The sequence below is a fragment of the Populus nigra genome, chromosome 1, assembly GCF_951802175.1.
Source record: "Populus nigra chromosome 1, ddPopNigr1.1, whole genome shotgun sequence".
Taxonomy (NCBI): Eukaryota; Viridiplantae; Streptophyta; class Magnoliopsida; order Malpighiales; family Salicaceae; genus Populus; species Populus nigra.
In genome coordinates, this window is record NC_084852.1 from 25,692,574 (window position 1) to 25,716,152 (window position 23,579).

At 33.6% G+C, this 23,579-nt stretch overlaps 2 protein-coding genes and 1 pseudogene across 5 annotated transcripts; 1 reads left to right on the forward strand and 2 right to left on the reverse strand.

The window, feature by feature from the left end:
- The first annotated feature begins 560 nt into the window (after nt 1-560).
- On the forward strand, nt 561-3,617 carry LOC133680768 (capsanthin/capsorubin synthase, chromoplastic-like; annotated as a pseudogene).
- A 948-nt stretch (nt 3,618-4,565) lies between these two features.
- On the reverse strand, nt 4,566-8,231 carry LOC133698035 (zeaxanthin epoxidase, chloroplastic-like). Of its 3 annotated transcripts, none has more exons than XM_062120907.1 (10): nt 7,543-8,231; nt 7,101-7,263; nt 6,946-7,020; nt 6,765-6,865; nt 6,531-6,646; nt 6,221-6,432; nt 5,965-6,056; nt 5,557-5,671; nt 5,364-5,482; nt 4,566-5,272 (listed from the first exon to the last, which is right to left on the reverse strand). In XM_062120907.1, the coding sequence occupies exons 1-10, from the start codon at nt 8,037-8,039 to the stop codon at nt 5,263-5,265; spliced, it is 1,500 nt and encodes a 499-aa protein (XP_061976891.1). In that variant the 5' UTR covers nt 8,040-8,231; the 3' UTR covers nt 4,566-5,262. The 3 variants fall into 3 exon arrangements, with proteins under 3 accessions (XP_061976891.1, XP_061976900.1, XP_061976907.1); XM_062120916.1 differs by having other exon boundaries at nt 5,364-5,467; nt 7,543-8,230; XM_062120923.1 differs by lacking the exon at nt 4,566-5,272 and having other exon boundaries at nt 5,360-5,467.
- An 8,696-nt stretch (nt 8,232-16,927) lies between these two features.
- On the reverse strand, nt 16,928-21,873 carry LOC133680927 (protein EMSY-LIKE 3-like). 2 transcript variants are annotated; one of them, XM_062103975.1, is made up of 10 exons: nt 21,542-21,873; nt 20,041-20,249; nt 19,837-19,946; nt 19,463-19,715; nt 19,161-19,361; nt 19,020-19,088; nt 18,314-18,562; nt 18,158-18,226; nt 17,984-18,047; nt 16,928-17,270 (listed from the first exon to the last, which is right to left on the reverse strand). In XM_062103975.1, exons 1-10 carry the CDS (start codon nt 21,567-21,569, stop codon nt 17,227-17,229), a joined length of 1,296 nt encoding a protein of 431 aa, XP_061959959.1. In that variant the 5' UTR covers nt 21,570-21,873; the 3' UTR covers nt 16,928-17,226. The 2 variants fall into 2 exon arrangements, with proteins under 2 accessions (XP_061959959.1, XP_061959960.1); XM_062103976.1 differs by lacking the exon at nt 21,542-21,873 and adding an exon at nt 20,360-20,573.
- Nucleotides 21,874-23,579: the final 1,706 nt, after the last annotated feature.

Below are 23,579 nucleotides of genomic sequence, written 5' to 3' on the forward strand. Positions count from 1 at the left end.
CGGACAAGTGACCCCATTAACAGTAGCAATATGACTTCGTCTTGGCGGGATTGTTTGAGAGAAATTATTAGAGTCAAATGTCATGTGATCTGTAGCTCTAGAGTCAAGAATCCATTTGTTATCATCATTGTGAGTAGAGCTCTAGAGTGCATTACTGCTGTTACCTGGATTATGTGTGTTGTCTACTTGGAAGGTGAGGGATAGTGATGGTTCTTTTTGTGACCACCACAACTGTCCTTGTGCTGCCATCAATAATAGGAGTCTCTTGTTTCTTTCATGCTTGAAGATCATGCCATCAATATGAATATCCATGCAATTTGAAGCAGGTTTTACGAGTGTGTTTGGTGTTGCCACAGTGAGTGCATTTCATTCCATCTGATGAAACCTTAGTTTTGAAGGATGGATTTGCCTTTCCATTGCTTAGATAGAGAAATCCTGTTTTTAGTGGTGTATGATAATAGCCTGCCTTGGTCCCTTTGGATGTCATAACCATACCAGGAGCAATCTCTGTACTTGATGTCATTACCATCTGTTTGACATGAGCGTAGGCCTGCTCAACCATGGGGAATGGCTTTAGTTGGAGCATATCACTTCGAGTCTTATCAAGCTGGTCATCTAATCCATCAAGGAAGGTATAAACTCGATCTTCTTATAGGATTGAGTTATATTTCTGAATGTCACCAGCACATTCCACTGGGTTAGGACGCCGAAAATCAATTTCTCACCATAAGCCTTGAAGATCATTGTAGTATTTTTCAATGGATCCGCCAGCTTGTTTCATGCGAGTCACCCGACGGTGGAGGTCATAAACTTGAGATGTATCTGTCCCATCAAAATAGGTTATAGCAGCAAAATCCCAAACCTGTTTTGTAGTTGGGAAGCGAATGAAATTAGTGATTAGGGAAGGGTCCATTGAATTAATCAACCATTTTTTTACTATGGCATTTTCAGTTTGCCATCTCCTGAATGATAGATCTACTTCTGGAGGCTGAAGAGAGTCTCCATTGATATATCCTAACTTGTCTTTGCTAGAGATATACATCTCTATAACTTAGGACCATAAGGCAAAATTAGAGTCATCCAACTTGATGCTGATTAGAGTTGTCGAAGAATCAACTGGTGGTGAGTGTGGTGAGGTCTAGGATCTGGAAAGGACTTCTGTTATCTTGGTTGTTAGGCTAGTAAGAATTGATTCGGTCTGGGGGTTGATTTGTTGTGTCAAGTCAGTTGATTCAGCCATGAAATCCAGCCGGTTTGAGTTCTCTTCTGATTATTGGGTGGGTTGAGCAGAGGTTTTAAGAACCTGTTCTGATACCATGTTAACCTTAGAAGGTCATTCTGTTTTATTCTTCCTTTCCAGAACAGAGTAAAATAAATTATATATAAAGAAAAACATTGTTGAAGTTATTCTATACAACACAATCTCTTATGCGGAAATTAAGGTTGTCCCCTGACGTGTAGGATTTCCTTTACCTAACAGGTTCCTATACTTTCTATAACTCTTTAATAGCTCACGCTAACACACCTCTCATAGTTTGATCTTACTGATCATAAGTCCCGCAGCTTTGATGTGATCATTATTGGGACTTGATCAGCTGGCCTGCACTAGCCGAGCAAGTGTCCAACAATGGAATTGAGGTATGTTGTGTTGATCCTTCACCACTTTCTATATGGCTTAATAACTATGGTGTTTGGGCTGATGAGTTTGAGAGCCTGAGGTTTGTAGATTGTTTGGACAAAACATGGCCTATAACTTGTCATTATATTGATGAGCACAAGACGAGGTATCTAGACCATCCTTATGGTCGTGTTGGTCGGAAGGAATTGAAGACAAAGTTGTGAGAGAATTGTGTTTCGAATGGAGTTAGATTTCATAAAGTCTAAGGTTGGGAATGTGGAGCACGAGGAATCTAAGTCGATGGGACTGAGCTAAAGGCTAGCTTAGTTGTTGATGCAAGTGGTCATGCTATTACTTTCAATGAGTATGAAAAGCCAAGAAACCATGGATATCAGATTGCTTATGGAATTTTAGCTGAAGTGGATGGTCATCCATTTGACTTGGATAAAATAGTTCTTATGGATTGGAGAGATTTCCATCTAGAAAATGAACCTTATTACATAAGGGGATAGATTACTAATAAATATTTGATATTATATGTTATACAAACATGTGTTATATAAAGAAATTAATTTGAAATATATGTACCAACTCAAGTCAAGTAAAATTAATTTAAAAATACTTTTAAAATAAAAAAAACTTACATTATGATTGTTCTCTTCGAGATTTTATATTTTAAAACTGCTTCATAATGATTTTATTTTGAATCTCATTAAAAATATCTTTTTCAATATATACAACAAACTTTCATTTATCTATTTCTAAATCTTCCAAGGATTAGGAAAGTTTTTGGCAACAATTATATGCTGACATATGGTACATAACATCTAAAATCATAGCTTAAAAAGATTGTCACAAATTGATGTTGTTTTTGCTGACTTGTTGTTTTGTACAAGTGGATTAAACATAAATATTAAATGTTTTTTTTTAATTTATCTCTTATATCCTTAATTTTTTAAGTTGTCATGTACTTCATTTTTATCACTAGTAAATTCATCATTATAATTTTTCATATGAAATTCATAGCAAAATACTTATCAATTCATCAAAACTCATTTTAATTCATATCCATTATAACTAATTATAAAGAAATAAAGCTAAAATTAGATAATGAAACAAATAGAAAAGATGAAGGAATTTTTTTTAAAGCATAAAGTATAAGAGGTTACTTGCTTAACTAATTAATAGCTTACGATTTGAAAAAAAAATTATAGAAAAGAGAGAGGCAGAGACCGTAATGAAAAAAAAAGATTTTAAATCAATTAATAATTAACAAAGAAAATTAACCTATTATATTAATTTTTTAATATAAAAAATACTTTGAGGGGGTGGGGGGGGGGGGGGGGGGGACATTTTTGTATGCCATTTGATTCAAACTCGGTATTTTTAGAGGAGGCTTGCCTGGTTAGTAGGCCGGCATTATCTGACATGGAGGTTAATAGTAGGATGGTAGCAAGATTAAGGCATTTAGGAATCAAAGTGAAGAATGTTATCGAGGACGAGAAAGCTTCAATTCCGATGGGGGGGGGCCTCTACCAAAAATCCCTCAAAGTGTGATGGCTATTGGTGGGGCTTCCGGGGTAGTCCACCCCTCAACTGGGTACATGGTGGCTAGAACAATGGCTTTATCCCCAGTTGTAGCTGATGTTATTGTAGAGTGTCTTGGCTCAACCAAGGTGTTCAGGGGAAGACCACTTTATCATAGAGTTTGGAATGGCTTGTGGCCTTTAGAGAGGAGGTGTACAAGGGAATTTTATTCTTCTGGGATGGAGACTTATTTTAAGCTTGATCTTAATGTAATTTGAAGGTTCTTTGATGCTTTCTTTGAGTTATTACTTTCAAGGGTTCCTCTCCTCAATGTTTATCTCCTAGGGAGCTTGCTTCATTTGGCTTATCTTTATTTTGTAACGCCTCAAATCAATGCAGGTTTGACTTTGTTACAAAGTGTCCTGAGCCCATGGTTAGAATGAAGAGCAACTTGGCACGTGAAATAATTTGAGGATAGAAAGTTGCACTTGTTCGTTACTGAATAACAAGGATTTTGGAATTCATATATCCAAAAGGAAAATGATTCTTGATTTCATTTCCCATCTCTTGTTATGCAAATCTGTAGAAATATCCTGAAATTCTTTTTATCACTTTGTTGGCTATGTCTCAATTTTGGAACCCAATTTTGAATTTCGGTTGTATGATGCCATTCGTACTACTGAAAAGGACGGACCCCATACATCCTTACGAGTTTGCCAGCAGCACTTTATCATATATGCCTCGTAGGAAAACATATCAGGATTTTGGAAAATAGAGCTCTTATTGCTTACAGGTGAACTGCCAAGTTTGATGTTGTTGATGCAAGAATCATCAGATTGCAATTGAGTGTCCAATTTAATGTTTTTAGACACTTAAAAACTTTTTAGTGACTTGTAATGACGGTGAGCTTTCAATGGTCATGTTTTCCTCTACGTCAACCATTCAAACAATACAGACAGTCACAGTTTATGGTAGTCTGCAAACTGGGGATGATCCTTTTCCAGGATGTAATTGCATGGTTTTAATCCAAGAGATGGGGGATGATCAACAAGCTATCAAGTATATGCCAGAGTGATCATAATGTGGATAATAATGAAGGTGATGGGGGGTGATCCTTTTCCAGGATGTAATTGCATTGTTGCAGGCTAATGTTGGAGTGTAGGTGTTTAAGTGTAAGCTCATGTTTCTGAATTCTAAAATTCTGGAAGGTGCACTCTCTTGCGTAAAGGACTCATTTGATCATGGTGTTAATTGCGACCATGCAAGTGGACTATTAGTGTTATTTTCTTGATAGATTTCAGCATTCCTCGCATGTTACGGTTCTGGTTTATAGATGATGTTTATCAGTTAATACGATCTGTCAAACTGCTAGTGTTATTTCCATTAAATCTTAGGGTTTGATTTGTCAAACTGTTAGTGGTGTATTTTTAAAGAGTACTCATAACTTGAGATCTCATGCTTTAAACACCATAGGAATCTAGCCTAATCAAGCACTTGCTAAAGGTTCTAGTCCTCCAAGCAACAAGCAAAATGCAAGCCCTGGCACAAAAGTTGGTGCATCTGATAAGCCTAAGACTCCCAAAACTGAAAAGAAGAAACTGAGGCAATCCATCGGAGAAGAAATGAAGTGCAGTTGATTTCTTGAACAGAATAAAGAAGATTTCTCCCGTAGAGACACCGCAGAAGAATAACAGAGGAGCTAGTGATGGTGGTGGAGTGTGAAAAGAGGATGGAAGTTGAGGAAAGGGAGGAAAGAGTGTTGATTAATAGTAGTGATAAAAAACCTGAAAACAGAAGAGTAGGTCCTCAAAGAGGAACGTTGTCAGGCCATCGAAGAAGGCAGCTGAGGTGAGTATGGTTCAGGAAAGTGTGGGAGGGACAGTGGAGGAAAGGGGCTGTGAAGAGGCCGAGAAAATGGTCTAGGAGGTAAATATTGATCATAAATGGCTGCTTCTATGTGCTGTGATTATGACATTTCTGATGTTCTTGTTATTACTGCTCCTGCTTAACCTGAAATCCCATCACAGGAAGTAGGCATTTTCTAAGAACTGGACTAATTTCAAAACATAGGTGAGGCCATTGAAGGTAGCATGAGTTCAAATTCTTCTGTTCCTCTTTCACCAAAATCTGCAAGAACAGAAATGAGGTTGTTTCAAAAAGTTTTGCGACATTGGACATGTATAAGAGTATCAATAAATGTAAAAGAGATCTCTCTTACCCATGGCCAGCCATCATCCAAATCATGAATTGCGGCATGAAAATTTGTAGAAAAGCACGTACCACAAGAACTGAGGGCTTGGTTATCTTTGGAGATGATATATACTGTGACAGCATAAACTGATAACAAATGAACGTGGGTAGAGAAACGCACAATTTGAGATCATAGGACAAACAGTGTCGTAAGAACTTACAGACAAGGAGCCAGATCCAAATTCCATGTAAGGTCGGTAAGCGGTGAGCGCTTTCGATGCCATTCGGCTGGCTGCATGCACTGTACTAACGCGGAACATTCTTTTCTTCTCGTACCTGTGCATGATGAAGCCATAACAATCAGATTGCAACATGCTCCATTTCTTTTGATAAGAAAACTCATCCAACTTTTTTCCTAAAAATCAAGTGTACTTGAATGATCAATATTTAATGTCTATTAATTTGATTTCCGCTGATGCTAGCAAGCTAAGTGACATATAGTAATGATTTGTTGCATTAAATGTGTTTCCATATGATTTTGGCAGCTCTGAAGTTCGGAAACCTCATCAAGTGGTTGGTATTATTCTCATGAATCCTGGGAAATTCAGTTTTGTGGCTCTAAACCTTACCTTCGAAGCATGGTGGAAATTTCGTTTGACTGTTGAAAATCTAAGCCACTCTTGACAAACTTATCGAGCTCGAGAATAAGTTGGTAGCAGTCCTGCATACGTGATTTGCCAAAACGATTGAGCCTATGAGAACTCATATAGCATATCTTTGAAAAACCTATTCGTTATTCATAGGTCTCGATTACTAATCAATAAGGTATTGCTTCTTAGGATACTGAAATATCAAGGGATGGAGCCTGGTCGTGAATGAACATACCTCAATTGCCATGCAACCCCCTTGCCCCAGATTTGGTTGCATCGGATGAGCAGCATCGCCTAGCAGAGTCACCCTTCCAATCCCCCAGGTGTGGATCATGTCTCTATCATAAATGTCCCTTCGTAGAATCATATCCTCTTGTGTTTCTGATATTAGTTCAACTACTTCCTTACACCAGTGTCCAAACAAATTTAGCAGTCTCTTCTTCTTTCCTGCAGCATTCAAAGACTTTAATTTTTCGGTTGAAGCCAAGCATGTCAAAGGAATCATTTTTATTGCAAGCATACACACGCGCAGTTCAGAGATTTGCCTCTTGGAGGATCTGTGTTATTAGGAGGCTCTTTGTGGAAAGCATACCATTGCATCTTTCCATTTCCAACATCTGAAGCAACAAAGTACTGGTTCAATCCTAAGAACACCCGATACCTTCAAACCAGACACCATCACAAACAGTCCCGATATTCATACACATGTCAAACTAAAAGATTATCTAAAACTATATCAAAATCTAATATCGTCGACGTGATGAGACCAATTCACGTACCCAATAGAGTCAACATAAGGTGGGACAAAGTTTGCAAGTCCACTATAGCATGTATAATCTGAATATTTTGCATCCTCCTGCCCAAAAAGTTTTGACCGAACCTACATTATCGGCAACACATATACAATTAATGTTAGAGTGTAAATCAAAGAGAGAAATTTAAGGAAGAGGAGAAGCCTACTTTTGACCATATGCCATCTGCCCCAACTAAAACATCACCATCATAATGCTGTCCATCCTCAAGGATCACTGTAACCTGTGATTGACCAAAAGATGCCAGGGATCAGTATCTGTGCTTGTTCATGCAGAAATTGAGATTTTAATTCATGATCATACCTTGTTAGAATCTTGCATGAAGTCAACAACTTTAGATTTGTTTCTTACTATGTCTAAACCAACACCGTTGAGTAAAATGTCTTGCAATGCCATTCTACATATAACAGAGGTAACAGGGAGTCCTCTCTTCATAGCATGATTCAAGAGATTAAATTTAATAAACCTGCAAAACTTAATCTTAAATCGATTACAAATGATTAATTTTCCGCTGATCTAGTTGTAAAACTGACCAAGAAAATTTTGAATATTTGTTGTGCATCAGCCCACTTATCACATGTCAACTTTCCCAATCAAAGCACAGTGATGCAAATTTTCAAGCAATGAAGGAAAATCTCATTTACTTCCATAACCATTAGCATCCATGAGCTAATACTGCCTTAACAAGATATCAAAATTCAATAAGATTTAACCAAAATCTGTAGAGGGATCAACATTTACATACCATTTACCTGAGACGCCATCTGCAACGCCATTGATGCGGTCACCAGTAACACAGCCAGCGTCCATAATTTGCTTTGCAACATTCCCATCAATAACCTGCAAAACTGCCAAAGCACTACTCAATAATTGAATAGGACCCCTGTGCCTACCCTCCCCTCTTACTGCACTCAAATCCTTCTCAAACACCTTCACGTCATATCCTCTATGTTTTGCTGCTAAAGCCAAAACCAACCCCCCTATACCCCCACCAGCAATCAAGATCCTGAGCCTCCTCTTCTCATCCCTCTCTACACATGAAGAACCTTGATTACAACAACTTGCCCTTTCACACCTGACAACATAGCTGCTTCTTTTGAATCTAAAGTCCACAAAACCAGTATTGCAATTCTTGTAATGGTAATAGCTAGAACTCAGGCAATGGAATGTTGCCATTGGTGATTTGATCAAGAAAGAAAAAAAGTGGTCACTTTTGGCTTTTCTAGCTTGCTTTCTGCACATCAAACGCAAATATATAAAGGTCTGTCACTGTTTTTGCACCATTTCTGTAGTATTGGGTGATAGAGTCAGCATCTAAGATGTGGTCTGATTCCAAACCCCACCTGGTACCATGAGAAGTAGCGTAACAGGAAGCATAGAAATTGTCCACAAAGCATGTGCAGATGATAGAAGTTTGTGTCCGAAAATAAGACGAAGTGATATGTAATAATTTATTTTTATTCGTATTAATGCAGGTGTGATCTATATTAAAATATCTTTTCACTAAAAAATAAAATAATCTTTTTCCTTTAAAATAAGGTTACGAAGACTTGAATCCTTCACAAATTTATTTTTTTTAGTGTATATTGTTTGTGGCATCGAGATATGAACAAGTTATGGGGGCACTAGGCTTGAATTATAGAGTTTTGTTATTTGGAAATTTTAAGCCTAGACGACAAACATTTGTAATTACAAAATTTAGCTCTGTTTGACAAGTCCACCTAGTAATTTTTTATTTGTAATTATAAAATTTAGCAAGTCAATCTAGTAATTTTTTATTCAAAATCTAACTGGTTATATATAAATGATGGCATTTTAATCTATCCATCCTGCAACCCGGATAATTTGAAGACTAAAGACACACAATAGTTATTTTCTTGTGCTTTGTTGCGAGTATATATTTGTTTTAAAAAAATTGGATATGGAAAGTTATTTTTGTGTGTTTTATTACATAAAATAATTCAAAGTATAATTCAAAAGGCTATGCAAGCATCTAATTAAATAAATAAATAATTATTTATATAAATAAATAAATAAAATTCATTAACAATAATTAAAAGCGAAACTGAAAAAAAATAAGAAATAGATATAGGTTAAGATATTTGATCCTGAAAAATAAAACATTTATTCGGTTGTGTTTACTGAATTTATTTATTAAAATCAACAAAATATAATAGAAATAGACATACAGATGAAACTGATTGACTAAAATAAAAGAAAAAAAATATTATGCAAGATCGAACATGTTAGAAATATTATCTAAAAATAAGTATTTTTTATTTTTTAAAATAAATTTCATCAATAAAAAGAACAAAAAAAATTATAGATGCATCAAATATCTTCAAAAATTAAATACACAATAATTTTTTTTTTAAAAAAAACCCTCTATTCAAAAAAGGCTTGCAAAAAATATGATCTAAATCATGAGGCTAAGATAAACCGATAGAAAAGAAACTGAGAATAACTACAAAACCAATTTTTTAAAAAATAATATAGAATGATGAAATTAGAAAAGAAAATGAGATAAAAAAAATGTCAAATCGCATTAACTTTTCAAACATGTGACCTGGATCATTAGATTAGAAGAAATACAAAAAAAAATCACAAAGCCCAATCCTGAGCAAATCAAAATAATTACACAAAAACATCTAATATATATATATATATATAAGGGTGAAAATCAAAATAAAAAATAAATACAAGGCAATGAAATTTTTTTAATTAGAGAGTTAAATTGAAAAGAAAAATAACTTTAATATAAAGAAAAACAAATAAAAAAGAATGAGGGTCAAATTGAAAATAATACACTATAAACTTTGGTTGGAGGATGAAATTGAAAACTAATAAAACTTTAACGAAAGGATCAATTAAAAAAAACTAGAAATCAAAATAATAAGGATTGAATTGGTAAAAATAATATATGATAAATTGTAATTAAATGACTAAATTGAAACAAGCAACACTTTTATGAAAATACTAAGAATAAAAATCAGAAATCAAAAGAATAAAGAATGAAATTGAAATAGTACAAATAAAAAGGATAAACATGTACTTTTTTGAATAGAGAGAGAAAAAGGGGGGGGGGAATAAATGACCATTGGTGACAAACTGTCCATCAACCACCTTCACGTGCCACACTAGGAGGAAGAAAACATGGTGGAAATGCAGGTTTGGCCACTCAAAGACACCGCACGTGCCATCGAAATGGCACAAACACCTCTCATGCACTGATGTGTGATGAGTACGCGTCAACAATTTTTTTTAATATAAAATTAATTATTCAACAGTTCTACTTATTTTTTTTATTTTGGGGTAAATAAATTATTTTTCTATTTAAAAATTTTCGGAAAGATGCATATACCCTCTAATAATATTTTAATAATCAATAGGTCATTGAAAAAGACCAAATTGACCCCAACATAAAGGCTTCCATTTCTTTGACTAAAGGGTGAAATAATAATTTTACTGTAGCAATTCATGGTAATTTGTGTCTAATATTACAGTAAAAAACTCACACCCTATATATATACACACACGCACACGCACGCGCTAATCACTTCATTTTTTATTTAGCTAAAAAGTAAAAAGGGTATTATTTTGATAATAATAATAATAATAATAGAGTAAAAACTCAAGGACCTTTAACTTGATGTTCCCCCAACTCATTGTGTCATTGATCAACCCAAGATTTTGACCCCGTCAAGCCAGGTCATTTCTTCCCTTATTTTTTAGGACTCAACCCGTCTTAGGCATCGAGTTACAAGGTTCACGGGTCAACCCGTTTGGTTAAGTTGGATTTTTCAATAGTCTTTTTTATTTTTTATGTTCTTTTAGATTAATGTTTTTTTTCTAATTTCATCTCTTAACATTTAGTTTATTGAGATTCTTGAGCCATTTTTTTTTAATTTGTCTTTTATAAGATAATCTCATTCTGATGATTGAGGTCATAAGTTTGAAGAATTATTTTGAATCAGTTTGTCATTTTCTTAAACCCTTTTTTCTAATAATTTTATTTTAGTTTGATTCTTCAACATTAGATTAATTCTGAATCATCTTTTATTTTTATTTTTCATTTCCTTCCTCTAGGGTTATCCCGATCTCATGTCCCAAGTCGTAAATTTGGTGGGTTAACCTGGTTTGATACAAGTTTTTTTTTCCTTTTTTTAATATTTTTATATAATTTTAGCAATCGCTTTTTTATTTATTCATTTTACCCGGGTTACTTGACTAATCCATGACTCACGATATGAGATTGAGATAAAAAGAAATAGAATTTCTAAAGAAGGACCTAGTAAAAAAAGAACAAAGTTCAATAAAATAACATAAAAAATGGAGCTAACCGGGTTAAATTTACTTACCCGCTCTCAAGATAACCTAATAGAAAGAAAAGGTAAAATTGACAAAGATCAAGGGCCAATAATTTAATGTAAAATGATAAAATTAAGAAAAAAATTCAATGTCATAAAACAAAGGCGAGGGAAAAAAAACTTGAGTTAATTAAGGTTAACTCAACTAACCCGTTACCCATAACATGAGATTGGGATTAACATAATAAACTTCCAAAAGAAAGACTTAGCAAAGAAAACCTAATTTAAATAAATTTGTTTTTGAAAAACTAACTCGGATTAACTTGACTAATCTGCACTTAGGATAACCCAATAGAAAGAAAAATGAAAAAAATCACAAAACTCAAGGGCCAATAATATAATGCCAAAGGATAAAATTGAAAAAAACCAAGCTCACAAAAAATACAGGAAAAAACAAATTTGAGTTAACTTCGGTTAGCTCAGATTAACTTGTTACCCAAGATACAAGATTAAGATATCTCAACAAAAAAAAAATGGAACAAACAATGAAGTCAAAGGTCTAATAACCAAATATCAAATGATGAATTTATATAAAAAAAAACAATTTTTAATAAACAACCCCCAAAAAGATCGAACATAATCAAGCTCGGGTTATAAGATAAAGATTACTATATAGGAATGCAATCATAAAAAAATGATAAAGTAAAATTTCCAACCGTAAAACAATTTAAAACTCAAACAATATGGACCAAATATGGAATAAAAACAAAATAAAAAAATAATTAGGGGCTAAATTGAAAGAATGAGGATTAAAATTGGATAAGAAACCTAAATGAAATAAGATGTTGAGGGGAAAAAAAGACAAATCAAGAAAATGATAAGAAAATAACAATCAAAAGAATAAGGATCAAAATTGGATTAAGAAAACAATTACAATAAATTGGTAAGAGACAAAATAAAAAATAAATATAAATAAATAAAACGTAGAAAATGAGAAATCAAAAGTAGGGGGATTAAATTGAATATAAAAATCAAATGGAATAAAAATATTCAGGGATGAAATTGAAAAAAAAAGCTAAACTTCAAAAATCACAAAAAGCAACGTCGCAAATATACAACGTCGCGACGATCATCCTCCTAAATCAGGATAGTTGAGAATGATATGGAAGGAAAAGACAAGGAATTCTTATCTTTTATTAGTAAAAGAAAAAAAAACGAGAATCATCACCTAGTATTTCGGTCACTGGTTACCCTAACTGGTCTAGGGTAAACAGGATGATTACATAAAGGAAAAGTATTGACACCCTTAATATATCCTATTTAGGGTATGATGTATTGTTTAATTATTTGATAAAAACTAAGAAAATATTGTTTTTTTTAACTGTTGGTCTATTTAAAGTTGAAGAAAAGTCTTCTCCAATAAGGAGGTTTTTATCTTTTGAGGTAACAAACTTAACTGTTTTAATGTCAATATAAAAAAAATTAAAACAAACTATATTTTTGAAAATGTAAGTTCATAATCTCATATATTAAAAAAAAAATAGTTTTGATATTTTTGAAATGTAAGCCAAAATCCTTAGAAATTTTACAAACTTGTTATTAAATCCATGTAAAAGTATTTTAGAATTTTAAAATAATTACTCAATTTTTTTTTTGAATTTTTGGCCATATGAAAGAAAAAACAAGAAATAGTTTTTTTTTTACTGGGTGGACATAACCGGATTGACCTGAAATTTTTTGTTCAACCATAAACCGACACAAAAATCTTTGTTTGACAAGGAAAAAACCCAAAACAAAACCAAAGCAAAAAATAGATTAAACACCCAAAAAACACAAAAACTCAGAAATTATTGAACAAAACAGATCAAACACAAAAAAAATTATGTTCTTCCTAAGAAATGGACCAAATGTGGTCCAAATCTAGAGGGTAAGGTGATGTTCTTTCCAAGAATATGAAAAACATGCCCAGAAAGCCCAAAAGTTTTCTAGCAAAGGCAGCTTCTGTCAAGCCAGAAAATATCATTTTTCGCTTCTAAAGCATGTCTTTTTTATCCCAAGAAGATATAGTGTCATACATAAACATGTTTGAATCTAAAAACCAATAAAAAAACATCAAACAATCAAAATGAAGCATGAAATACCAAATCTAGAAAATAACAACTTAAAAGAGCCTACATTTTCATGCAATATAGGTTCAAAATTGGTTTTCTAAACCTATTTTTATGCATGAACATGCTCAATATACTAAGGATAAATACCCTTGCATTAACATGTATAACTTAAACTAAACCAAAACTTTAAACAACATTCATATACATATATATCAAAAGAAAAAAAAGGCTTAAACAGAAACTTTAATACATTAAAAACATTAAAAAAAAAACCACAGACTTTAAAATAACTAGATAAGCAATAAAGAGGTGAATGCAACATTGCTTATTAAGCATTCAAACCTCTTTTTATGCTTCTAAACATAAATATAAACAAAAACAACAAAAGTAAGCCACAAAGGATCTATTTTTAGGTTTGCAATTTATACCTAGAACAAGTTATTCTCTTTTGGCTTTTCTTTGGAAAGTTTTGCATCACACAAGCTTACAAAGTTTAAGAAAAACTTGGTTTTTACTCTTGGACCTCTAAACTTATAATTCTTATTGTTATTACTCTCATTTTTCTTATATATTCTTATCCTTTCTTCTTTTCTTTTCTCTTTTCTATTTTTTTCTACCCCTAGTGAACATGTTTGGGGGGGTATTTATAGGGTTTTGGGAGGTCTTGAATTCATTTATCACCTCTTATCTTGAAAGGAGTGTTGTGAACTCCTGATAAGGACTCAATAAGAAGCCTTTATGTGTAAACACATAAAATCAACTCGATTTTTGTAAGATTGTTGCACTGTTAGGGATGACTGAGTTGCTCACTTTTAAAGTTTTTTTAAAGCAATTCTGACGTCATTATTGCCTGTGACCATTTAAAGTTGGTAGAGAGGATGCATACCTTCCATTTGAATATAACCCTGTTCAATTTGGAGGTTTGTAACTTCACATTCAAGCGCTTAAAATTGCCAACTCGATCAACTAAAACTGTCAGAACTGACTAGATGGTCTACTTTCAAGGCTTTGTTGGAGCAATTATGATATCATCGTTATTTGGGACCACCTGAATTTAGTAGAGAGGATATACACCTTTCATTTGAATCTAACTTTGCTCAATTTGTAGATATGTAGTTGCACATTCATGTGTTTGAAGTTGCCAACTTGATCAATGACAAGATGTTAGGAACTTTCATGAAAAAGTTGGGATGTAAACATCTAATTTCATGGAAATAAAGCTGTATATGAGATATTTCTCTTCCATTTGCAAATAACCTCATGTCATTTGGATGTCTAGAACTTCGAATGAGCTTTTGAAAGGTGCCAATCTGATCATCATGAATTGCTAAGTAAGAAAATAAATAGAGGCTGAACGATGCGTTGTCTGGGTTAAAACCCTAGAAATTAGGGTTTTGAATTTGAAATTTGTTAAAGTTTCGATTTAGTCTTTGTTCTTCCAATCGTGACACATGCACCTTTACTTCATACAAAAACTTTTTAATTGTAAGCAATTTAAACCCCATCAAACTCGATTGTCAACCCCTAAGTTGGCTTATTTTTTCCTATTGGTCTTTGACTCTGAATTTGTGCATTTTAACCCTTAATTGATAAAAAAAACTTTTATTTTTTTCAATTTAGCCCATAATTTGGTTAATTCTAGCCCTTATATTCACGCATCTTTTTTAGTTTGGTCATTGGTTTTTGACTTCAATCAATTCTATAATTGCCATCAAACTTCAATATTTATGAAATTAAGCTCATGATTTGACCAAATTAACTCCTAAAAATTGCAATTCGACCTCTAGACTTTATTTTTTTTTCTAATTAAAGCTTAAATTGACTTTTAAAATTATTTTTTCTTGTAATTAAGCCCTAAATAAATTCAAATAAACCTTAAAAAATCTAATTGAGTTCTTAAACATTCAATTGAGTTTTCCTCCTCAAATTAAATTTTCTTTACCAATAAGGCCTTCATCAGTCAAAAATACACAATCAAATTTTTCAATCTTGTATATTTGATCTTCCTTAACTAGTCTCCAGCGATTTCCTAGGTATTCTAGTGTGTGTGTGTGTGTGTGTGTGTGTATTCTTCCAATATTTTTTGTATTTTTTTGATTTTTTTTATTTATGTAGGGCCTCAAAATGGGTAACAACAAGCAAAATAAATAGTAATTAAAAGAATAAGGGTCAAAATCGATAAAATAAAAAACTTGAGGACACAATTATTTTTTGAAATGGCTGGCGTGAATTTCAAAGGCATGAGAGAGAAAAGAGAGAGGAAACAAAAAACTCATTTGTAGCCCAACCGGATCTCCGTCGTGAGCATGCACCACATTTCCAGAAAGAGGATGATTCGCGACTCTCAACTTCGCTGTGGATGGAGGATTTTGGCAACCTTATAGCCCCACACGCGCCATCCAAAAGACGTGGGGGCTGTCACGCACTGATACGTCAACAAGTTTTTTTAATAATATTTAATTATTCAAAATTACCGAATAGCCCCCAACTAAATCCAAAAAATTCAAAAAAACTAGAATGAAAAGACTAAAATGCCCTTGAAACAAACCTTATTTTTTTAATTCAAGGGCAATTATGTAATTTGACTGTTTAAAAAATAGAAAACACAAAGAAGCCCATGTGCGTGTTCTTTTTTTTTCTCTAAAAGGGTATGGTTGTTATTTTATTGAGCAATTTAAAAACAAAAAAACAAAAAAGCGCATGAGTGAAAGCTTAACATTTTTTTGCATTTAAGGGCAAAATATCAATTTTGCTGTGATAAAAAAGACGTCATGATTAATTTGTCTCTAATTAATTTTGTAATGAATAATGAATCCTCCTCAAAAGACAATTCTATCTCTCATTGCAAGCTTCTCAAATATTTTGTTTAAGAATAAAAATGTTATTTCACTGTTCCAATGACGGTGAAATGTATCTGGGAAACACTGATTTATTATTATTATTATTATTATTATTATTATTATTTAATCGTGGAGCAAAACAATCGTTTACATTGCAGTGGATCCCAAGCTGTATTAAACCTGTACTATAATACATTATTGTATTATATTAACCATGATGATTATTCAAGCTGTAGATTCTTATTAAACTCAATCTAAAAGGGCGTCAGTACCAATTTTTTTTTTAAGTAATTAAAAAGAAACTTTTTTTTAAAAGAAAAACATTAATTCCAGATTGATTTTTTTAAAACCCTGTCAGAAGCAGGGGAGCCTTTGTGGTCCATAAGCGAGCAATGTATATATTACAGATTGACCAAGTAAAAAGGGAAAGGAACAGATTCATGAACTTCATAATTTTTTAAAGCAAGAATTTGTGAAGATAAGACGACAAATACAATGTTATGAGTTATTCTTCCATATGTGAAGTGACCCGTATTTTGTTGCGACTCGAAAGCCACTTTCCCAGCAGAATGTGGCAGATGATAGCTGAGGCTAAGGGAGAGCATGATTGCTTCTCCTTTATTCTCTCTTATTGGTGCCCCATGGAATATCATGAGTGGGATATGACAAGGTTCCGCGACTTATCCCACTTCCTCAGCACACTTTCATACTTCCGAGTTTTTGACGACAGACAATAGTGCATCCACCTTTTTTTAAAAAGCGAATACAAGTAAATTTTGATAGGGTAAACCAGGATGAAGATCAGAAAAAAGATTTCATTCGTTAGGTTACAGCAATGAGAAGCAGTCACTTTCAACAGGCGAGAACACAAATTAATCAAAAAGGGGCAAAATTTATACATTATAGCACGCTAGATACTGATCAACAAATAATGTAACACATTGAAAGAGACTATTTTTACTGTTACCAAAGAAATTATCACCTGGCTACAACAATTTGATTCCTACAGTAATACCTATATCCTACACCAACCTAACCAAGAGCCCTTCCATGTTGGGGAACAATATATAATTCTGGTAAGGTTTTATACAAAAAAGGTGGACATTCTTCAAGTCAGATCACTGTCTCTCTACCACTGCATGAGTCACTGCTACCCCATTATCTGGTTTTGTCATTCTCTCTCCAATGCCTGCCCATAACGGCGGCCACCTTCATCTGTTTCCAAGAAAATGACCGAACATAGGAATTCAATAAATAGGATGAAGTTCTACAGAGAGTACAGCTGGACTAATATATCCAGGAATGTATATGCCCGTTTCCAAAACATGTATGAGCCAAGCATCCATGAAGCAAGAGACCATTTTATCCACTATTATAGAAATTCTATAATTATTACTTATTTGACTGGGTGAATATAATATTGGTGACTTCAAAAAAAGCAAAGTGGGAAAGTATGTGATTCAAATGCTGTGTAACGATGGCACCCATATCAGCATAGAATGGGATTGCCACCCTAATCCTGTGTTTGGTAAACATAGAACTGACAACTGCGAAATAGACAATGGAGAAAAATTTGACCATTAGAGATTTGCAAACAGGGTAGCATGTCTTATTCCCAACCACTAGGTCCAGGATGATGCCAAAGACTGAAGCTCAGTCCACGCAACAGCTTTGAGACGGCCTAAGTAAAAAGTTCATATTTAACCTCAAGAGAGATATGAACAAGAGGCTTATGGTCATCTGAATCATATGTTGCCCCAAAAGCCTCTACTTGTTCAAGAATCAGATGATGACTATTCATTTTGGCAGCTATGGAGTCATATCATGTCAAATTTTCTTGGGAAGCACCCAACAATTATTAAGCAATCTTTAAAATGACTGACATGAGGCAAAGTCTAGAGAAAGATACAAGATGGAATGATACATACCACTTTCACCATCAGAAATATCAGCGAGCCTTGAAATTGCATCTACTAGTGCTTGCTCATGATCCTGCTTTGAGAAAATTAACCACTCAGATATACAAAATAGATAAATATGCTGGGAAATGTGGAGAAGAAATAGGGAACAGACAAAAGAATCCACCAAGCTTTTTGTCTGACCTTCAATACTTTCTTTGCTTTCTCAATCTCAAGAGGATCAGGATGATTTGCATTGAAAACTCTCTCTACCTGTTCAAATTTACTACTGATTAAATAACCTGTGGGAAAAGTTACAGATTTTGAATTCCTCATATCTATCAACATGGTTTCACATACCTCCCTGATTAGAGAATCTGTATGAAGAATTTGTATATCATCGGGCACCTTCTTTCCAATCCCATTTTGTGAAGGCAACAACTCTTTCCTGGATTGACCTTTGGTAACCCCTCTACCTCTTCCAGGACCAGGACCAGGACCACCATCCCGGCCCATTGACCTATTTATCCCATGCCCTGAACCACCATAATTGCCACGATGAGAGATTCCAGGGTCTTCATCTACCCATTGTATATCCTCAGGAGAGATCTGCAAGAAAAAGATTGTCAGTTAATGGAAGTTAAAACAGAAACTACCTTTTTTTCTCATGGTTTAAACATTTGATCCCAAATTGAATAGTTGTACCATGCACCATATTTGGAATTGCCTTCTTAAAGCAAAGAATTTATCTAGGTGCATGCTAAGAAAGTCTTAAAGTTTTGATAAAAAGAAACAGTTAAAGCACAGCAATTACAAAACACTTCCATTCACACTTCAAAAATTGTCTCTCCCACTCCGAAAACATAATGAAAGTGCAACCTACTTTTCATTTCTTTTTAATCAGTGACAACAAGTCCTACAATATAAAAGCTTCAGGATAATACGGACATACAGTTTTACAACGCTAAATTGCAGCACCAAAGCACAAGCCATATAAGAAACAAAACAAGAAAAATAAATAAAATAAAAGAATCAATAGGTCCTATGGACAAACCAACAGATATACCTCTGAGAGATTAACCCATTCCCATGTCTCATTTGCTGTTCCCATATCATACACCAGAGCATGCCGCCCCTAACAAAAACTATAAGTGAGCTATATAACCTGTTGAAAACAAATATGCCGAAAATCAATAATAATAAATACCTCAATTGGGTTGAAGTCAGTTATAACAGCCTCATAAAAGTGATTATCATCAGGCCACCTTGTTTTGACTCTCTTCCCAATATATTGATCAGCTCCTTCAGGAACAGCACCAGAAGATAGTCTATTAGCAACTTGACCTCTTCCCGATGGACCTGAGGATGGGTATGGAATGGACTTCATTGAAGAAGCACCAGGTAAACCCTGAGAAATGGAAAAAAGAAACGTTAAGGAAATAGACATATAAATGAGTAGAATTTGCCAGCTTTTGTATCTCAATCCATGTCTAACAAATTTTCACTCACTGGTTTTTGCTTCTTGCCCTTGGGTCCTGTTCCCGGTCCACGTTTAGCAGCAGATGAAGATGGCTGGTGTGATGCAGAAACTGGTTGTGGGTGAAAAGATGGAGATGGCCCACCAAAGGATTGAGAAGGAATTGATGAGGTCATCTTCTGTTTCTTACGAGAAGCAGAGACAGTAGGACTAGGTATTGGATCATGAACAGCTTGACCTGTAGTGAGCATGCCAGATTGATGCCCACCTGCCTGTCTCCATTCCCTAATGGCATTACCCAAAATCATACACATTAAATAAAAAAGAGACTAATACTTGCTCTGATCTAACCAAAGGGGTTTCACTTGGAAAGTAAAACTAAAATTGCTTCATCATCCTATCATACCTTATCCTCCTTATTACATCATCTGCATTAACCCGGGCAAGAAGCTCTCTGTGCTCCTCATTAGACAATCTCAATTCCTTTCTAAGCTCTGTTATCAAACTTTCTTTCTCCTGAAGAAAATACATTTCATGTAGCAGTCATTTAAACCTGGTCAGACAAATTTAAAGCTATTAGAACTCACGATAATTAGATTACAAGTAGTACCCAAGTAATAGCATCAGCTTGTGCTTTAAAGGCTCTTAGAACTGAACTGTATGCTTCTTGCTCAAGTTGGTGAATTTGAGTCTCCATATCAGTTTCACCATACATTCTAGAATAAGGGACAGAACCTCCAACTGGTCTTCCATTCCCAGCCACACGACCCCCTCTGGGGATTCTGTTTTGATGTGATGGAGGAAGATCATCATCAGTTCCTGAAATCAAGCAAAGCAAAAAAAAAAAAAAAGACTATAAAAACCCATGACAACAGGATTGCAAATTGATCAGAATTTTCAACAACAAAAATAAAGAGTTGGTTGCGCACAAATGACTTAACAGAGGCTATTCATTGAAAGTGCAAGGCCATGGACAAAGCCTTTCACAGCTAGAGACATAACAACATGACTTCCTTGATGCCTGGTGCCCTTGTGTCTAAAGATTCAATATTTCCAGTACATTTTTGGCAACTTGTACCTCTGACAACTTTGTTTGGATTTTGACAACATTCATTGATGTCCATTACCCCCACAATCATTTAACTGCATTTGGGTTTTCTATACCATTCAGTACCATGTTTATTGAAAAACAAATTCTACGCCTTGCCTTATAGACCAATTAGTGGCAAGGTATGCAAAATTTAAAGCCCATATTATACTTACTTCATTGGTGGCACAAATTCCAGATGAAAGTTGCATCAAGGGAACCTCCAGGAGGTATGAAACTCAGATTTAAAGAAAATTTTGATGAGCAGAGTACTAACATTATAATAGAAACCCAAAATTAGGGAGCAAAATCCACGTTCAGAGTGCAATCAAAGGCATGTTAAGGGAAAACATATGGGGTTTTCAGCAACTTGAATATTTACCTTCAACATTATTCAAAAGCAAACAAAATGGTGATAGAAATAATCAACAAAGTGCAGCATTTCATTTACTCTCTCTCTAACATGTACAAGCTACAACTCCAAAGACAGAAAGTTACAGTCTTTAAGTGCTTCAAGCTTGCTAATTACAACTAGAGTTTCAAACTTCAACACTCGAAAGAAAATTCAAGAACACTCAAAACACTGCTGCCCATCACCAACATCCACCAAATTTCACTTACAAAAGCACAACTTGATAAAAATATACCTTCAATAGTACAGTTTTCCACTTAACTTGAATAAATTAAGAATCCAACACCAATCAGAATTACTATCACCCATCAATATTGCCCAAATGATTCCAATTCAAAAATAAATTTAAAAACAAAAAAAAAAACAATATCTTTCGAAAAGAAATTCTACAATAAATCCCTGACTCCATAGCTCAAAATCCCAACTTTTTCCTCCAAGAAAACCCAAAAAGCCTCAATTTCAAAATCCGCATTAAAACCCAACAGTTTAAATCAAGATTTCAAGAAAACCCTAATCCTAATCGATAAAAAATCATTACATAACCCTAAAGAATTAACAAATAACAATATACAGAAACACAAAAAGGTTTGATCTTTGTAGATAAAAGCTCACCACTGCTATCGTAAGGCTCGTAATCCATAGCCGGCTTTGACACCCAAAACAACACGGCTTAAGCTCAGCGCCACCCCCAGAAAAACCCTAAATTTTAAAGCCAACAGTGGGATTTGACTCCAGGGATTTTTGAGGTCTAAAAAATTAGCTTAGAAACTGAATACGATATCGTTGAAGATGCAGAAACTTGAAAGATTTCTCTTACTCTTTAGCTGAATGACAGACTTTGAGCTTACAAACTGTGATTTTGATATTTTGTTTTTCCTTTTTTCTTATTTGTTTTTCAAAAATTAAAAAACGGACTTCAAATAAATTATTAAATGGTTATTTTTTTTCTTCTTAAGTTTAGTGGGGTTTTGAGATCCGTTACTTTATATATATTTAGTTGTCATGTAATAAGGTGCCATGTGCTTGCTGTGTTCCTAAATCAGGCACAATAATTTGGTCTGAAATTCCTAGCCCAAGTTCAATTGACTGTATGGTGATTTTGTTGAATCTCGTTGAGTGTTGAATTTGACGTCCATATCATGATTATCTACGGGTGGAAGTACGATGATTTTATCAGAGACCGAAGGTTTCTCGATATCTATATTTTACTTAGATATTTACTGGTTGGATAGCCGCGCTACATGACTGATTAATTATTTATTTTTATAAAAATTTATAATATAAAAAATAATATTTTTTTAATATTAATAATAATTATTTTTTCAAATTTATTAATTATTTTATTAAAAATATTAAATATAATAAAATTAATAATATTTATAATGAATATTAAGAATTATAATAAAAATAATTATATTTATAACATAAATAATTATATTAAGAATTTTAAAGATGATTACAACACAAATAATTATATTTTTTATATCTATACTTTGAGTTATAATAAAAATAATAATATTTATAACACAAATAATACTATTTTTTATCATAACACTTTGAATTATAAAAGAAAAAATAATATTTATAACACACATTATTATATTAACACATGTGAGTGGGTGCGGACGCATCTAGACCCAACTTGGGAGATGGGCGTGGATGCGTTCATACCCAACTTGGGGTTGGGCGATCCTCCACACCCACCTTGGGCACGTCCACACCCAACTTGGGTGTGGACAAGCACGCATCTAGACCTAACTTGGGTTGGGCGTGGATGAGTTCAACTTGAGTCCAGACCCAAGTTGGGTGTGGGCGTGGCTGTGTGCCCCAACTTGGGGTTGGGGGTGGATGAGTCCAGACCCAACTTGGATGTGGGCGTGGCTTTGTGCCCCAAGTTGGGCATGGACGCGTCCAGGCTCATTGTCGGGTTGGGCGTGGACGCGCCCAGACTTTTAATAAAAATAAAAATAAAAATAATTATAACACAAATAATATTATTTTTAATATTAATACTTTTAATCATAATAAAAATAAAAATAATTATAACACAAATAATACTCTTTGGAATATTAATCATCTTAATCATAAGAAATATAAAAATAATAGTACTATTTTTTAATATTAATACTTTTAATCATAGTAAAAATAAAAATAATTATAACACAAATAGATTTTTAAAAAAAATATTAATAATAATTTGTTTTTCAAATTTAGCAATTATTTTAATAATAATAATAATATTTATAACACAAACGATAATATTTTTAATATTCACGCTATTAATTATAAAAAAAATAAGAATTTCAAGGATGATTACAACACAAATAATTATATTAAGAATTTCAAAGATGATTATAACACAAATAATAATATTTTTTATATCAATACTTTGAGTTATAATAAAAATAATAATATTTATAACACAAATAATACTATTTTTTATTAGAACACTTTGAATTATAAAAGAAAAAATAATATTTATAACACACATTATTATATTAACACATGTAAATGGGTGTGGACGCGTCCAGCCCCAACCCTAAGATGGGCGTGGATGCGTCCACACCCAACTTGGGGTTGGGCGATCCTCCACGCCCAACTTGGGTGTAGGCAAGCACGCATCAAGACCTACCTTGGGGTTGGGTGTGAA

What these genes read in the sequence shown, in the direction of transcription:
- LOC133698035 (XM_062120907.1), bottom strand. Translation starts at nt 8,039, where the DNA reads ATGTGCAGAAAGCAAGCTAGAAAAGCCAAAAGTGACCACTTTTTTTCT. An exon ending in TAACACAGATCCTCCAAGAG is followed by an intron (nt 6,433 to 6,530) that starts GCAAATCTCTGA and finishes TGAATGCTGCAG; the next exon opens with GAAAGAAGAAGAGACTGCTA. An exon ending in ATTTCCACCATGCTTCGAAG is followed by an intron (nt 5,672 to 5,964) that starts GTAAGGTTTAGA and finishes CATCATGCACAG; the next exon opens with GTACGAGAAGAAAAGAATGT.
- LOC133680927 (XM_062103975.1), bottom strand. Translation starts at nt 21,569, where the DNA reads ATGGATTACGAGCCTTACGATAGCAGTG. An exon ending in AAGCTGATGCTATTACTTGG is followed by an intron (nt 19,947 to 20,040) that starts GTACTACTTGTA and finishes TATTTTCTTCAG; the next exon opens with GAGAAAGAAAGTTTGATAAC. An exon ending in AAGCAAAGAAAGTATTGAAG is followed by an intron (nt 18,048 to 18,157) that starts GTCAGACAAAAA and finishes TTCTCAAAGCAG; the next exon opens with GATCATGAGCAAGCACTAGT.